This window comes from Buteo buteo, chromosome 9 (assembly GCF_964188355.1).
Source record: "Buteo buteo chromosome 9, bButBut1.hap1.1, whole genome shotgun sequence".
In the NCBI taxonomy this organism is placed as follows: domain Eukaryota; kingdom Metazoa; phylum Chordata; class Aves; order Accipitriformes; family Accipitridae; genus Buteo; species Buteo buteo.
The window spans coordinates 29214846-29231833 of NC_134179.1; the positions used below are offsets into that span (position 1 = coordinate 29214846).

General features: G+C 41.2%; 1 protein-coding gene across 2 annotated transcripts in view; it reads right to left on the bottom strand.

The window, feature by feature from the left end:
* Positions 1-16261, bottom strand: part of SYNJ2 (synaptojanin 2) — a 70692-nt gene extending 54431 nt beyond the window's left edge. The window contains exons 1-2 of one of the 2 annotated variants that reach the window (XM_075035906.1): positions 15505-16261; positions 5243-5329 (exon numbers count right to left, since the gene is read on the bottom strand). In XM_075035906.1, the coding sequence (XP_074892007.1) occupies positions 5243-5329; positions 15505-15625 (208 nt within the window). In that variant the 5' untranslated portion in view covers positions 15626-16261. Of the gene's footprint in view, positions 1-5242; positions 5330-15504 lie in introns of those variants that run through there. The other variant, XM_075035907.1, reaches the window with a different exon arrangement.
* Positions 16262-16988: the final 727 nt, after the last annotated feature.

The window sequence follows — 16988 nt, forward strand, 5'->3', positions numbered from 1 at the left end:
AAAAGTCAATGTGGTTTCTTTTCTGGTATGTAAATGTCAATAAGTCATAATCGTTCCTGTTGAAAATAGATACTTAACATGAAAACAGCTGTATCAACCACAACCCTACCTAAATGAACTTAAATTTAAGGGTAGAAATTGCTTAAATCTCTTCAGTTAGGATGGATGCTGCTACTGGAACAAGTAATTTTTATTAAAAGCAAAATTAAAATCAACTTTCTCCATTTGTAAAAACTGCAGATACTAAGTTATTTGGTAATTGTTCATTCATTGCAAGGAAAATAACATTTTTAGCTGACAAGAATTTTTTACTGAAAAATTCTTTTAGTTCCTAAACAATTCATTTTTATTATCAAGCAAATCTCACAAAAGAACGCAAGAAGTTGCATTCCTGGTTTACTACACCCACCCACCCCCTCCAAAAAAGAAAAAAAAAAAAAAACACAACAAAAAGCTAAATCAAACAAATCAAACAGAAAAAAAATCCTGCTATCAACACAACATGGAATTTTCTATGGTAGGTGGAATTGTGAGGCCATGGCACAAGAGAGGATTTTTTAAAATTAAATTGGTTTTGCTGAGAAAACTGTGAAAATATCACAACTTTAATGAAATAGATCAAATTGAAACACCCAGACATTCCTTAAAGCTAGAAGGCATTTTCCCTTAAAACAATCAAGACTAATCCATTAATCCCTGTAGCCTTACCTTTACAAAACTGCAGCTCACTACCATTTCCAATTCTGTAACTATATTAAAAATACTGTTCCTTTTACATTTCCAGTGAAAACATTTTTATGCATGTAGCACTTGACGTACCAGACTAACACCAATCACAACAAAAATACATCAGATAGTCCAGTCAAATCCACCTGGCAGCATCATCAGGAAGCACATTATGGGGTTACAACCTTTGAAAGGAGCTAAACAGTACTCAAGGTATTTATGTTTCTTCTGTCCAGAACATCAAGAGCAACATGGAAAAAAAATACTAAAGCCATGAAATGACCAGTCGCTCCTTAAGTGTAAGCTCAAACAAGTCAGGAAGCTGAGTTTTAAAATGCTGGCAGTGCATCCTCAAGATTCCCTAAAGTCAGCTGCCCTGCCAGTACTACCTACGGAGGCTCCCTGCTCTCAGGAGTTCCCTGCATATCTGGAGTAGGGGACAGGCAAAACTCCAGTCTTATTTCTTGAAACAGGAGGCCAACAATTCTTACCAAAAAAAGTAATTAATGGAAGGTAATTTTCCTTTGATTTCATGTGCAGTAGAGTAGCAGAAAGCATGTTATATTCAGCTGACAGCTGCAAAGTGCATGATGAATGGGGCCAGCACTAAGGCCAATAAAAAGCAAGCCAAAAAATGGAAAACTTTTTCCTGTGAAGTGATTAAGGCTCCAGGTCTGGATCTTACGCTTCACTGTACCAACAACCACATCAGCTGCAGACTATTTACCAGGCCCCCCACCTTGGAAAACAAAAATCTTTTTTTTTTTCTTTAACTTTTACAATTAGTTTAAAGTACAATTCTGCTTCATATTAGCCTTTCTAAACTTTACACATAGATGAAAGTGATTTAGGAACATAAGAACTGCAGTTGAAGATCACAACTTTAGAAGTGTCCCTCATTTCCTTGGGATGCAAACTGGAATGTTTTTTAAAAACCTTTGAAATAATTTTAGAGCAAGAAGTGAAGTGTTCCTTACTGGTCATGCTTTCTACAGCAACACATCTGTAACATGAAAAAGCAAGACCCACCTACAGTACTAAAGAGGGAGGGGAAAAAAAAAAATCTTTCAAAGCTTATGGACAAAATTTTGGTCTCACATAGATGGGTATAAATGTTCATGCATTGTGACCAAGATCATTTTTTTTGCCCCATTACAGCTATAAATCACAACTGTCTGTAAAGAACACTTCTGAAGAAATGTAAGAAATGTTTTGCTCACAGCAGTATGTGCTGAATGCCCTTTTATCAGGTTGCACAATGGAGGCAGAGGATGGAGAGTACTTGGCATAGAAACAAGACAAAAATAACTTCCATCCATTTTTTCAAAAGCTCTTGTGAAACCAACTGCCTTAATCCAAGTTGAACGGGAAACACAGTTCTGGTACGTCACACTCGACAATAATAAGCTGCAGTTTCTGTATTTAACCTGTCTACATGACTCAAGGCAATTGTTTCCCCTGCAGTTTATGGGATGACTTCAGTGTTGCCTATTATGAGCTGCAGCGAAAAGGAGGCAATATGCCATTCTTATTTTGTCCTTCTTAATTGTAAATATTTCACTCAAGACTGCCTTTTCCTTTTAAAAATGAGTTTGCTCCAGCTTTTGCTCTTTCTCCATTCCAACCCAGCCATGCCATTGCCTTATGTTCCCTCAGCCTGTTCCAAAGCCACTCCACGCATACCTCCACTTCACTGTATAGCCCACTGAAAAACAATTTGCAAGGTTTTTTTGCCTCTTGTCTGCCTTCAAAATCAGCAACAGAACACAGCAGAGGAGCAGATTCTAACCACCTAGCTGAAAATCTCTGAGGAAATCTATAGCAGAATTATGAAAAGAACCAAGATTTTCCAAACTACAGTTTTCGTATCAAAGTTACTCTTTCTCCCTATTCTAAATAAAATTACATTATTATGAAATGTTCAAAAGGAATAGAAAACAGGTACTTAGTTGTCCTTTTTGCTTTTGAAACCTCTTCCTTTCAATTACACATTGTATATGTGCAAGAGCAAGAGTATATACACAGTCAAATGAATTCAGAATGCCTCCCCAAATACAGCAGCTGTGTTAAACTAAACAACCTACGTGGTGATAGTGCAGAAATACTACCTTATATATGCACCTCTTCCTGACATCACAATGTCTAAACCAAACACTGCAAAGCCAGCTCTTTTAACACTTTGCTTAAGATGTATTTGCCACTGCTACATCTTTGGCAGAAAAATCTTAGCTGAGATACAGCTCAGAAACACTGTACAATTCATTCTGCTGCCATCCATCTCACAAAAGAAAGCAGCAGAATTTAGTGAGTCATGTTAACAGACATAAGTACATAAAAGTGAATGTTATTACTGGTGGGAAACATTAACTTTGTGAGTCAGTTTCACATACTTCATCTACTTTCTTGTGAAAAGCACGATCTACTTTGGCAGGCATACAATGTGATTTATTTGGATCGCTAAGTAGCGATATTTACAGATTAATTAAAGTGCTCAGAGACATCTTTCATGTCTTGAAAAAAGGTCTCCTCTTCTGCTCTACGAATATACTCTTTAAATATCCCAATGGAATGTACTTTCACAAATATTTTCAGTTAATTTAGTACTTATGGTCTGCAGGTTTCCAGTAGTAACAAAAAAATACTGATACTCCTGAAAAAAGCCCATGTGATCATTGGTGCTCAGTGAAGAGTTGGCCAATTATACTCTTGTTTGCAGCTGCTAAAATACATTATATAAAAAAAAAGAAAAAAATTACATTGCATTCCTTTCTATTGTTAATCTTTAACATAAGCAACAGCTAAAGTGATGGAACTTGCTTCTATGCAGGATGGAAGAGATACTTGAGATTGTGAAAAAAATCTGGGCTACATCTTGAACGGTGAGATAGCAGACATGCAATCATCTTTGCTTTTTTAAAGATGTTCAGCAGCAGAATATGTTTGTTTACCTTTGCTTACCATTACAGCATGACCCCCCTGACTTTTCACTCAATCACAGTCAGAAGTTTGCCTCCAGTAGTTAACTTTTTTATCCAATTACCAATAAAATTTTTAACAATCCCTTCCAAAGGAAGTCCTGTACCAGGACTTGTAATTTAATGGTAGAACGAGACAGAGGTGCAGTAACAAAGCTCAGAGAGGAAAAACCTCACACTTCAAGGGCACCAAAGTTAAGTAGGTGGTGTTCAAAAAGAAATAAGAACATGGGAAACACAGAAATAAAAGGATAAAAGAGAAAAAATAAGGCTGAGAATATTTCACACCCCATTTGAAATCATTCACCTTTTAATATGAAGACTAAAACTGGATATATTTAGTTCCCACCACATACAAGAAATTACCCTCATCTGTAGCTTCAAGAGCTTGAATTCAATAGCTACATTCCTTTACCATTACAGCAGGATTCATTAGACACCTATGAAGAAAAACAGGTCCAAGTACGAAGAAAAACTAATCACAAGCCTTCCCTTTTTAATTACACTAACAATCTGATATTAATCTCTGTAGAAGTGCCTAATTAACTCCACAGGAAACAAAACAAACAAAAAGCCCACATTAATTTTAAAAGACTAGATGTGCCGACAGTTTTAAATTATGACACAGAAATCTTTCAGATTGCAGTTGCCTCTTCAGATCAATCTCAAGTCATATTACTCAAGCCATAAAGCGGTAAGCAAGCTATAAAAAGATATGCTTATACCTACTGGTCTAAATACACCAGTGCTCACACCACCACTGCCTTTGGCAGATTCCTTGACCAAGCATCAAGTTATATGGAAAACAGTCCTGTCATTCCTCCAGGTCAAAATTAAGGCTTACTGTAAGAAGACCATGGGAACAAGGCATATAGTGCTTTTTGTTTTCATGCATCTTTTTCATCAGTGAATTTGAAGTCTGCTGTGTAAGGTACTATTACCTTCATATCAACGACTGCAGTTCTCTTCCTAAAACATGCTATTTCCATTAACATTCCTGCAGGCAGTGTAATAGCAAGTCCTTTGCTAAATCAAGATTCCCAAACTGTACAGAAATTTACAGCAATGATGATAAATATTCCTTACTATACTAGTTGAAGTTAAAGGCCTCTTTATGCAAATCCTTATCCATGTGAATTACCCAATTAAAGGCAATTGTGTATTATAGCAAGGACTGGCAATATGTAGTACTGCAGTCTCAGATGACCATGATTAATCAGTGTTTAAACGTGATCCTTCAAAACAAAGCAAGAAATCATAACTTGCCTTGGACAAACATAACGGGAAAAAATGGCAATTATCTTCAGGCAGCTAAGAATGTTAGAGAAAACAAAAGCGATAAAAAATCTGAAATTCTTGGACTATTCTTTAGTGATATGCTTTTGGCACAGCACAGAAAAAGAAACAGATCTTTTCCAGACTGTACATAACAAGGTGCAATTAGCTTTCACAAGTTAAGGAATTGGACAACTTTAGTCACATGCTGTCTTTTAGCATTGTCTGAGCATTTTATAATCTCAGTGATACAGATGGTCACTTACCCCATTTAAGCTGAAGCTCTCCTAAGCAGCCATAAGCATCCATGAGTTTTTCATATTGCCCTTTAATTGCATCCTTTTCTTCTGGAGCTGAGAAACAAAACAAAAGGCAGCAAAGCTTAGTTTTCCAGTCTTTATAAAATTTTCAGATTGCTATTGCCTACACCAATGCTTCCCAGTTGATTTTTCTCAGTAAACAAAACTACAGTACAAAGGTATGGTTAAAATGCTGTAAGAACACAGCGATAAAAAAGTAATGGGACAGAAATGCATAGCCTCCCCACACACCACCCTAGAAGAAAGAAGGGCACTCACTACCTTTCCAAACAACGTGATTGTTAGTAATGTTCTTATTCTACAGTACAGATGCCACATCAGTTTCAGAATAAGTAAAGCAATATACAGGCACATGTAAACTTCACACCTTTCTAAAGTAAGAACAAAAATAATAATTTGTCTGGCCATAAGCTAAAATATATTAAATCTTTTCTCAATGTGCAAAAAAGAGATGGTTTCTGCTTCCAGATTCTCACAGTCTCATTTCAGACAGAACTGTAATTTTTTTATGCAAGATAACATAATTTGATGTAGATACAACATCAGATGTTGATTTCAAGAGGAATTAAACTTATATTTTAGTGAAGTAAGAATTAGCTGATTAAAAATAAAGGGTCAGATGCTGATGTTAGTTTTGTATATTTCTGCAAGAACTGACTTCAATGGGCATAAACTGAACATTTAGATATTAAGCCAGAACATGGCCCAAACTTGTCACTGGCTACTTTAAAGTGAAACCAAAGTACTTCCTGAATGAGTAAGTCTGTGTTTTGCATAAATTTCCCAATGAGGAGTAAGGTTGGCCTAATGAATGGGGAAAACAGGCTTTCACCCTCAAATGTCCATTTACTTCTCGAACCACAGATAAACAGCAACATGGTACTTTTAGAGGTTAGCTAATACTTTACAATCTTATGCTTCTAATAAACTTCAGCAGTTAAAAAAATCTGAAACCTCCAGGCATATAAAGGACAAAGAGAGCTGCCTGCAATGTATGATAGAACAGAAAAGAATGAAACAGACTTCTCTTTATAAACCTCAAGAGGCAAGTAGCTCAGTTAGAAGCACGGTAAACAAATAAATACCCCACATATCACTGACATTTCGAAGTGAAAGGAAGGATAATTCCACTCACAAAATTCCTTAGCAGAGGCAACCCCCAAAGGAAATCAAAATACATTTGTCTCAATTTTTGCACCCATGACAAATAAGGAAGGCTTGTTAATTTTTTCTTGATTTAATTTTTGCTATCAGACTTTCACAACTTATTCACTCTGCTTTCTTAGAAACACTGAGTGAACCAGGAGAAACTAGTAAAATGTTGATGCCACACACACCAGTGAAACAGGACATATGCAACAGAAAGAGGATAGATGGATTTTTATTGGGTAACTAAACCTCTGGACAGTAACAATATAAATATGCAGTAACAGCACCTCTTCAGAGCTGAGACTCTGGAAGCTCAGTTCTCTGGCACTTCGAAAAAACTTCAGCAAAAACAGTTTAGATAAACTATAAAAATGTTATGCTTTTTTTAAAAAAGACTCCCTGTGAAGCCTTCCTTATGTATTTAAAAAAAGAGAGGTTAAAAAAGTGATGTTTCACTTTCCATGGCATCTTTACTAAGTAGAAAAGAACAGCAACAACATACTGACTTTTTTCTTAATTCTGTTCTCTGCCTTAAAAGCTTATCCTTGTTCCCTTCAAAATAAAAAGGAAAACCCATAAACAGAATTCTTGCTCCAAATATTCCACCTTTAGGAAGAAATAGAGAATGACAGAAACAGCAAGAGATTTAGATGTCAGGCTGATGCAGGAGCTCAAAAACTTGCAGGCTAGGCACTCCCTGAAAGCATTTAAAAGACACCTTGAAAGCATGGTGGTACTCTTCAAAACAATTATGGGTTGGGAAGCTGGCTGTTAAAATGTCTGGTAAGAGTATGATCCAAAAGAAAGGAATTTATTTCAGTGTGGAAATAAACAACACAGAACTCACACCACTAACAGCAAGAAACACCTGACACTGGCACATACAGAAGCCACTGAAGTTTCCCAGGTCAAGCCAGAGGCATCACACACACATCAGCTCCTGGCACGGGACTTTTCCAAACACACAGACAAATAGCTGTGTTTTGCCAGTAATGGTACAGAAATACCCCGTCACTCTGGGCAGGCCATTTGACAGAACATTTGCCTGCACAGTAGCATCAGTCAGGGCATCAGTACCAACAGAGCTGCCTGGAAGGAAGAAGCAGGCTCTGAACACAAAGCTCCAGGAGGACTCTGGGCTGCATTGCCACTCTTTTTGGCTGGCTAACAACTTGCCAATAACTTCTATCACATGGCAGATTCTATTATTTATCACAGGGTTCGTTTTGCTCCCTGAAGCAATTTAGACTCGGAAATCAAAAAAGTGACAAAGTGCTCTTTCCTTGACGTTTCCATGAACTCTCGAAAGATAGAGCACGCTCTAAGACCTCACCTGTGGATAGTCCAAGAGTGAAGGAACATGCCAAAGACACAGCTATGTCTGTGGGTCATGCAAATGGAGAGGCCAGAATATTTTAGTGCATACAGACCAAAACTGCGTGTTACAGATACTGATGGAATTTGAAGACGGTTGTCTCATTATACTCCTCGGTGTTGCAGAAACTCCTGAGATGCACTGTGACCACTGCCATTTTGCGAGGGCCAGGGCAGGGGCCTCAGGCAGCAGAGGTCAGGCAGCAGCTCCCACGCACTGCACCCCCTCCATAAGGGCCCTCGTGACTGTGGGGATGACTCCTTCATCCCTCACAGCCTCCAGCCACCACGGCGCGGTCTCACTCCATGCCTTGCCAGTGTGCAAGTGAGGATACAGGCGTCACCCCTCCAGCACTGGGAGGTCCTAGGTGGTTTCTAACACACCCCAGCCAATTTTTTTAGAGGGGGTGAGGGATAAGGAGGAGGAATCTCCAACAACCATTATAAAAAGCAATCCATAGAAGGGATGACTAACGTATGACTTTACAAGGACATTATTGCAGAGGGCTTGAGACAAGTTCATATCTTATTATTAAAAAGAAATCTTTATAAATCTTACAAATCTCATATTGAAATCTCAAATAACTGTCAAAACCTGATCTGAAACATCTCCCACAGTATTCGCAAACAGTGCTAGGACACAAGAGCCAGAATCAGAAAAAAAGTGACTAGACAGAGAACAAGACTAACTGATGTGCTACTGCCTTTGCTGGATGAAGAAGAGAGTTAAAGGGAAAAATTACTACAAAACTCTGAATGATTGTTGACGAACAGGAGAAACATAAACCATATCTGACAAGTTTTAACAATATGGAAAACACTGTTTTAGCAACAACAGTTGACAGCTAGATGTGTCCAAAGACATGGCACTTTTCGAATCAGTAACATGAAAATGATTTCCACATTTCCTTGTTAAATGTTCCAAAGTCAGGGGTTTTATTCTGCAACGGCTTTCATAAAAACTCTGAAATGCAGAGGCAGCGAGAGTGGTCTGCTTGAAAAGCTAGGACAAGGACTGGATGTTTAACTATACTCTGCTTACATGTAAAATCCTTCCTCTTTCAAGCCAGACAGCTCGACATACATACAAACATACATATATAGTTAATGCACAATACTGCTACAGAAGTTGATGAAACTCACAAAAAAGTTTTCTACTTAGGGAACAAGTGAAGTTTGCAAATACATAGTGCATTTGTTTACTACTTAATAATAGCTACAGGTACTAAAGAGTACACATAGTAATTGCCAAACTCCACTAAAGCTTTCCATTAATATTTTTAGTAATCCTTCCTTCCACTAAGCATATAATTGCGTATCCACCCCTCTAATAATTACCACAATTGTGTTGTGTTCATAACAGCTTTACAGACCTGCACACTCTCTGCATTCCCCAAGCACTTTTCTTAATATCAATTATGTAAAAGCTCCTGATGTAAATTACATATAAGGTTGGCAAGTTAGCTCAAAATTTTAACCCTTGCAAAACAAGAGGCACACAATGATTCAAAGAAACTAAGCTACAATAGACTCAACTAAAAGTGATCTTTTTCCATGTGTAAAATGTTTCAGAAGCAAAGGAAAACACCATGAAAAGACCTGTAAGTACGTATACCACACGGCCTAATCAAGTGTGATTTCCTGCTTGTAAAAGCTGCAAATTCAATTTAACAGCTCGTAGGAACTGGCCAGACATACGCAGTTTCCTTTATTCAACCCTTCCTTAGGGCTGATCCCCCAGACTTCAGCAGGAACCAACATATCCCTCAAACATATGGTGTCCAGAAAGGTCAGTGACTGGAGGGAGAGGGCAGAAAGGTACCACAGTTCAAATTTGAACATTCAAGAGCTCTTGAAAAAAAAGAGTCTGGGACCAGGTTACAGGTTCTGGCTCTTCCCTCTTCCTTAAGCCTGATTCTGAAATATTTAGATACCTGCTTAGCTGTAGGTACCACTATACATGTATATTCTGAAGTATTTCTAAGTCCTTATAGAAACATAGGTTTGATGTGATGGGGTCTCAGTAGCTTGTTTAATTTATTTCTGTCATTTAGCATTTTGGGGAAAGAGGTGTGAATTTTCCCCAGAAAGAGCAAATCTATATCAAAATGACATTTCATACAAAAAAACCCAAAAAACAGGTGAGAAAAATATGTATACATATACACTGCCATCAGCATCTTGCCTAGAAATATGCCTAATGTCTGGTACTATATGAGTTTAGATAATTAACTTGCCTCCAAATTCTGATTTCTGTCATCCTCAGACAGGTCTAAAGTACTTTGTTGCATTTTCATTTATTTTCATTATCTTGCATCACTAAAATCTTCCTGTTCACATTCAATCCGAGCTATACAGACAGTATGCAAGTCATACTGTATTCTGAAATACCATATAGGTCAAGAAATACAGTGTTGGCAAGAGGTCTGTGGTCAGAGTTACAGAGCTAAGAGAGTGTGGAAATTCAAAACATTAAGCAATATATTTACCAATTTTCTAGAAAGTGGTATTTCTGGTTGAAAACACAACAAACAAATCAAGATAGGGGCATTTTGGAAAGATGGCTTCCTGTATTAGATTGAAAACATTCTGTTTCTAGGGAGGGATTATGCTTTCGTAGCTCCATGTATATATATTAATATTTTCATTTGCAACCAAAGAAGAATGGACTCATGAACCCACCAGGTTTCTACTGGCCAGCACTGTGGTCTGCAGGCAGTTAAGAACATAAAGATAAAAGAGAAGTCCCTAAGTCATTTCTCTGGAGCTTGACCATTATCTTTATGCGGTTCCCGTCATATATTACACGTATTAACATAGAAACTTGTAGTCACTACAGACATAAACCACCAAGCAGAATTTATACCTCACAACCACTAACAGTTCCCTAGTATACGTAAAAAGTCTTGTAATCTACATTGTACATTTATACCACTACACCTTCCCTCTTCTGTGTACTCAATTTCCATTTCAACAGCAGCAAAGGATCTGTAATGCACACTTGTTCCTATAACCTATAACAGTGAATTTCAGCCTGAGAAACCATAGTTTGCAAGTGCCCATTGCCAGCGTAACCAAGAAAAGCAAGGCTTCTGCTATGTAGATTCCACTACAAGTTTTGTAGGAATTCACAAATAGAAAAAGTTCAAACACCATTAAATTACAGAAAACTTCATAAAAATTTGTAATTGGATTATTTGATTTCTTTATTAATTTAAACAATAAGGTTTAGGAATACAGAGGCAATAGGGAGATTAGCTATATAAACATCCTGGCATAAGAGTCAAAAAAGTCATGCTGTAGGGCTCATTGTTTTGGATAGTGTATGTGCTCAGAAATACATTCACAATATGTTTACAGAAGTATTGGTGTTTGATTTCCATACCCTACTCAGCGGCATATTTATCCACCTAAATACAAAACTAAAGCTAATTCTAAAAAGTGAATGTACATATAGCACAGAAACTGCATTCTGTACAAAAAAAGATACGTAGGTAAATAATTGCCACTTTCTGGTTTTGCATCCCTCTCTCTGCAAGGCTATATTCTGATTTCACTCAGCCGCATCAGAGAACCACACACACCCCTACAACTGAAGCCACAGAGGAGGCACAGAGCTGCTCTGAGGAGTGCACACACACCTTACTTAACTCTATATAGGTTTGTCTCTAGTAAAGGCTTACTTCCCAGATCTGTGGGTGAAAGTCTGGAGGAAAAACTTCTGCCATATTTGCAAAAACATGCACTGTATCAGCTTTGAATTTCAGTATTTTCAAAACACCATGGTAATTTAGGATCCTCTGTAACAGGTGGTGTAACATCCTTTAATAAAAGCAATTGCAGAATCAAAGTGTTTACAAAAAAAAAAAAAATTATGTGCACCCTTTGGCTCTGCCCTTGCAAAAACTATATTTTTATGCTGAATTTCAATAGCAGAGCACTCTTGTTAACATAATTTCACTGAGATTACCTGCTATAATAAAGTTAAATAACTATATTTTCAGCACTATAGCCTTAGTTTAGTTCAGTGACTGCCTTGACAGCAGTTCAGAGCTGCATTCTGCAGTTCACTTCATCTATAAAGCATCAAAACTGTAATGTGTTAAAAGTATGAACAGCATTTGTATCTACACCCCCTCTTGTATAAACAGAAACGTCTAAATCAATGACAATTTTTCTTCATCCTTGACAACTCTAAGTTTCTTCCATATAATCTAATTATTGATGTTCTAGTTCAGAGAATTCCTGGAAGAATTGTTTCAAGCTGTCACCCATCCTTCTGGAGAGTACTGAAGCTTCAGGGTTGCCAGTGGCAAAAAAAAGCCTTTTGCCAAATGTGCTGTTTGAATTCAAAACAGTGAGTTTTACCCTCCACCCTACAGTGACATCATGAGAAGAGGAAGAAAAACTCCCATCTTCAAAAATACTATTTAATTTATGATATAACAGAAAATTGTTCCTATACAGATTAAGGTAAGGCGTTTGGGGCTATGTAGCTAGGTTGCCTGCTGTGATTTTCGATTCCTCAGTTTTTCCAAAAGGTTCTTAGGTTAGGTTTCCATTACAGCCCGACTATGCTCATTTTATAAATTGCTAACATCTCAGACAATTAGAGATCTCCACAATACTTTCTTACTACCGATATCAAATGTGTAAATAATTTTCAAGTTAGAAGTATTAAATAAGTAAATAAGGAAATTCTGAAATATAACCAATTTACAACTAAAATTGTCATCACGTTCTTTATAACGTACTGAGAGAGGAAGAAAGTATAACGTCATCCATTCATAATACTCTATCAAATTTTTGGTTTACATATTTGGAATTACAAGTTTGCCAGAGGTTTATGGCCTGTATAGACAATGTATTTATAGAAGTGTGTGGTTTTTTAGACTTCTTTTTTTGTAATGCCACTTCTTCTAGGATGATTCGCACTTCCTTCTGCTACTTGTCAACATTTAAGTTTCTTCTAGCAGAAAAGTATTATAGAAGCAATTGAACTTTATGTCATGCCTGTTCAAGGGTAAAGAGACAGTTGGTAATTATGGAAAAAGAATAATGAACAATGACTAAAATTTGCTCTCAGGCCTTCCATCCATGATTATTCCTCACTACGGGTCTATTGATATGAGGCTGCTATAGCAAAACTGCACAAACTGTTCTACAACTTAAATGCTCCAGGTATACATATCTGCTTTCATTTAGTGTGGAATTTTGCATAAGGCACAGTTGAATAACTCCTCGTCATCACAGGCATGCAATTTTTTAAAAACTTCATTTTAGAAAAGGAAAATTAGACAGAGAAGCCAAAATTAACACAATTCCAGGGCTAGTATATCTGAAACCACACATAATACAAAGCATTAACCTTCCACTAAAGTGTTCTGTGGTTAGTAACAACCTAAAGGCCAGTCAAACAAAACAAAATTAATGTTGTTTCTGTTACCACCCTGGCTGTGGAGCTTCCTCTTCACAATTCTTGTGAATTTACCATCACAATACCTACTGCTCGTTTTCCCTCCTTTTCTGGTCCTTTGCTGCATAAACAAAAGAAACGAACTAAACTAGCTCAACTAGATAAACTAGCTTTTCCTACGATACAGGAACCAACCCAGGCAGGAAAAGAGAAAACAAATGAAATAAAATGACAAAGCTATTAACATGGAACGGGCTGGATGCCAACACATGCATGATTACAGTTATCTCAAGAGGTAACACTGGACTTTCACAAGGCATGGCAAACAGGTTTTACTAGTCAGCATACAGATCACTACTTCAAAATTCTTCTAACATGTTTTAAAAGACTATATAAATTCTGTAATCATTTTTAGCTATAACAATTCAAATGGAGGATAGCATCACCGAGGGAGAAAAATCTATTGTAAATTGATGATTCCCTTAATTAGTGAGACTGCAAATAATCTTTCCAACTACTGGTCATACAAATGGCTTGGGGTCACTATATGAATACTGGTCTCCCAATTTTATTCATGCACATTGGCTTTAGGCAGTGGAGCTGCTTTAGATTTGTATCAAAATAACGGAATACAAACCAAAACCCACTAATATCAGTGAAGAGCTTTAATGCAACAGGTTTTTGAATCAGAGAAAGTGAGTAAAATGCTGCTCAGTACTACCAGACTTTTCACTTTGTCAGTTCATTGAAAACTGATACAAAAAACCCTAGAAAAACGTAACACATTAATGTCCACTATTACCTATGATTTTAACAAGAAACTGAACCCCCACAGTATCACACAATATAAAATTCCAATAAAATAAAAAAAATCCACAGTGTGGCAATAACAGACCTTTATCGTGACAGGTGAAAATTTTTTCACTATCAGAACTATTCTTGTGAAAATCAGCTGCCACCTGAAGACCTTTTTGGCTTTCTTCAGTCACAAAATCCCCAATACCTGAAAATTTAGCATTTTAAGTCTGGATGTCTTGCCACCATATATCAGGGAAGATTCAGCTCAGTGGGCCCTGATCCTGAGCTGACATTGTGACTGACATTGTACAAACCACAACAAATATACAGTTCTTACTACAATGAGTTCACAGCTTAAGTCTTCCCCTTTTCCTTTGAGCTGCTTGAATACGGACTCCTACAACACTGCGAACAGTGGCATGATTGCAGGAACACATATTACACGCAAAACAATTTAAGAACACAGCACAAGCACAACGAGTTCCCCTGCATTACTTTCTGCTCCTTACATTCTCAGTCACCTCATTTTTCTGTGGCTGCCTCAACATTAGCATTGCATTAACTCATGGGTGGCAAGTATGAAAACACAAGATGAGACAACCTTGAGCACGTTTTTCGACTTCCACTGCCCCAGGGGAGACTTGAGCTCCTCCAGCAAGAGCCAGATGCTCAACTACATACAGTGCAAACCACAAGGGCAGGCATGGCACCACAGCAAGAAGCCAGGTTTTCTTTATGGGGCATGAATCTCAAGTCAGTCATCCAAAACAATCTCTGCTGTGAACTGGATGTCTACACTGGTGGTTAGCACCCGATGTAGCTGAACAGAAACTTCTTCAAGAGGTAGTAGGCCCCATCCCTTTAGCTGGACCCTCCTTTGCAGTCAGTAAGGCCCATACAAGACTATAGAGTACAAGTCTTGCACAGCAAAGGTGCCCTGTGCTGAGATCCCACAATCACCAGGCAGGTGGGTGGCCTCTCCTGCTTCTTCCACCGCGACCGCTGGTGAGGAGGCTAAAGGCATCCAGAGAAGAGAAAGAGCCGGTCAGACATGGATCGGGCCTGGGGTCACACAGGGAAAAGATGCTGGCCAACCCTCCATGCGCGGCAGGGCACTGGGGTCACCCCAAAACGGCAGCAAGCGGGCAGGCCTGGAGGGCCATGCCGGACGGAGGCCGGGTTTTACAGTGAGGTGAGCGCGTTCCCGACGGTCAGTGTCCCACTGGGCCCAGGTCTGCTCTCTCCCCTTCCTCTCTCCACGCCACAGGGGAAAGTGCCCCAAACCTCCTGGGCATCGGCCGCTGCCACCGCACCCCGGCCCCCCTTCGCAGGCACCACACGAGCCCCGCAGGCACCACAGAGGCACCAGGCGCGTACCCACAGGCACGCCACCTCCCCAGGCCACAGCCACCCCCACAGGTACCGCGCGGGAAGCGGCCCGGCCCGGCCCGGCCCGCCGCGGGGCACTTACTGAGCGCCGCCACTGTGCCGGCCTCCAGCAACAGGCAGTCCTGGCGGGTGCGCGCCTCCAGCAGGGCGCTCGGCGCCGGCTCCTGCTTCCAGAGCAGCCGCAGCCCTTTGCTCAGAGCCATGGGAGCCGCTGGTCGCCGCGAGGAAAGAGCAGGGGCTGCCGGCGAAGGGGGGATGCGACCCCCAGCGCGGGTGGCGAACGAGCCTCCGCCTCCTCAAGCGCACGGAGCGCGGCGCCCGGGGGGCCGCCAGCAGCCCCACGCCCCCCGCGGGAGCTCCTCCGAGCGCAGGGTCCCTGATCCTGGCAGCCCGCTTCTCCCCGGCGGCGAGGACGCCCAGGGAGGCGGACGAGGAAGACGGCCGTGTCCCCTTTCCGGGAGCCGGTCACCTCAGCGGGCCTCCCAGTGCCTGTGAGGGGGCGCCCAGCGGTGAAGGCAGCCGAGAGTTTGCGGCTGCCGCTTCTCCGCGTCCCTGCGGCCCCGCGGCACGGCTGCTGCCTCCTCCTCGGGGAGTCCCCGGCTGCGGGTCGGAAGCGACCTTCGCCTTTCCTCTCCGCCTTTCTCTTCCCACGCACGGTCCCGTGTAAACTTTCCAGAGTTAACTTTGTCCCTCTGGCTCCCTGGCTGCGGCGGCTCCTCCTCCTCCTCCGCCGGGACAGGTACAAGCCGCCGGCGGGGCGCCACCACCCGCCCTGCCCGCGGGGTAGGGGAGGCGCGGCGACCGCCCGCAACGGCCGCGCCGCGTTGCCTCGCCCGGCGGGCTGCTGTGGGCCCCCGCCCGGCCCGGCCCGGCCCGGCCCCGCCCGAAGGCGCCGCTCCCCACCCCCTCGGCGGCGCGTCCGGGCCGCGGTGGCTGAGGTGAAGCTCGCCGTCGAGCCCCCGGCAGCGCGGCGGGCCCGCCAACGGCCCTTCGCGCGGCCGCGCTGCGTGAGGCGAGGAGGACCGGCGATACGTGAAACGCCTCGAAACGCCGAAATTGCTTTCCCCGCCCGCCTGGCAGGCGGAGGCTGCTGCCCGGCTTTGCCTTGGGAGAGGCCGCGCTCCTTCCCGCTTCCTATGGGGAGCGGCCGCCCGGGCTCTCCGCGCCGCCCCGGCCTGCCTGAGGCGATTCCCGCCGGCCCAGGGGGGGTCGCGCAGCTGCTTGCGCAGGGCGCTGCCCTCGGGGTTCACGGGGTGGTTCGGCCGTGCCTAGAAAGCGCGGTCCCGCGTGTTCTTGTATGAAGCGTTTCGGGTGAAAGGCACAACGCACGTTTTAGGTTGACTAGTAATTAAAAAGCAGCGTTCCTTCATATAAAAGTGCGCTTTTCTTTTTCTTCCTCTGATATTGCAGGATTTCCATCACAATTCCCTGTTGAGACTGTACAGGTGCTAGTTTTTCCGGAGTTCAGTCATAATGGATTGAGGAGGTAGGCACAGGTACACAAATGTGTTCAGGCGAGAGAAAATTTGCTGTAATTTCTAGCAGAAAGTGTAGTCCTATTCATAC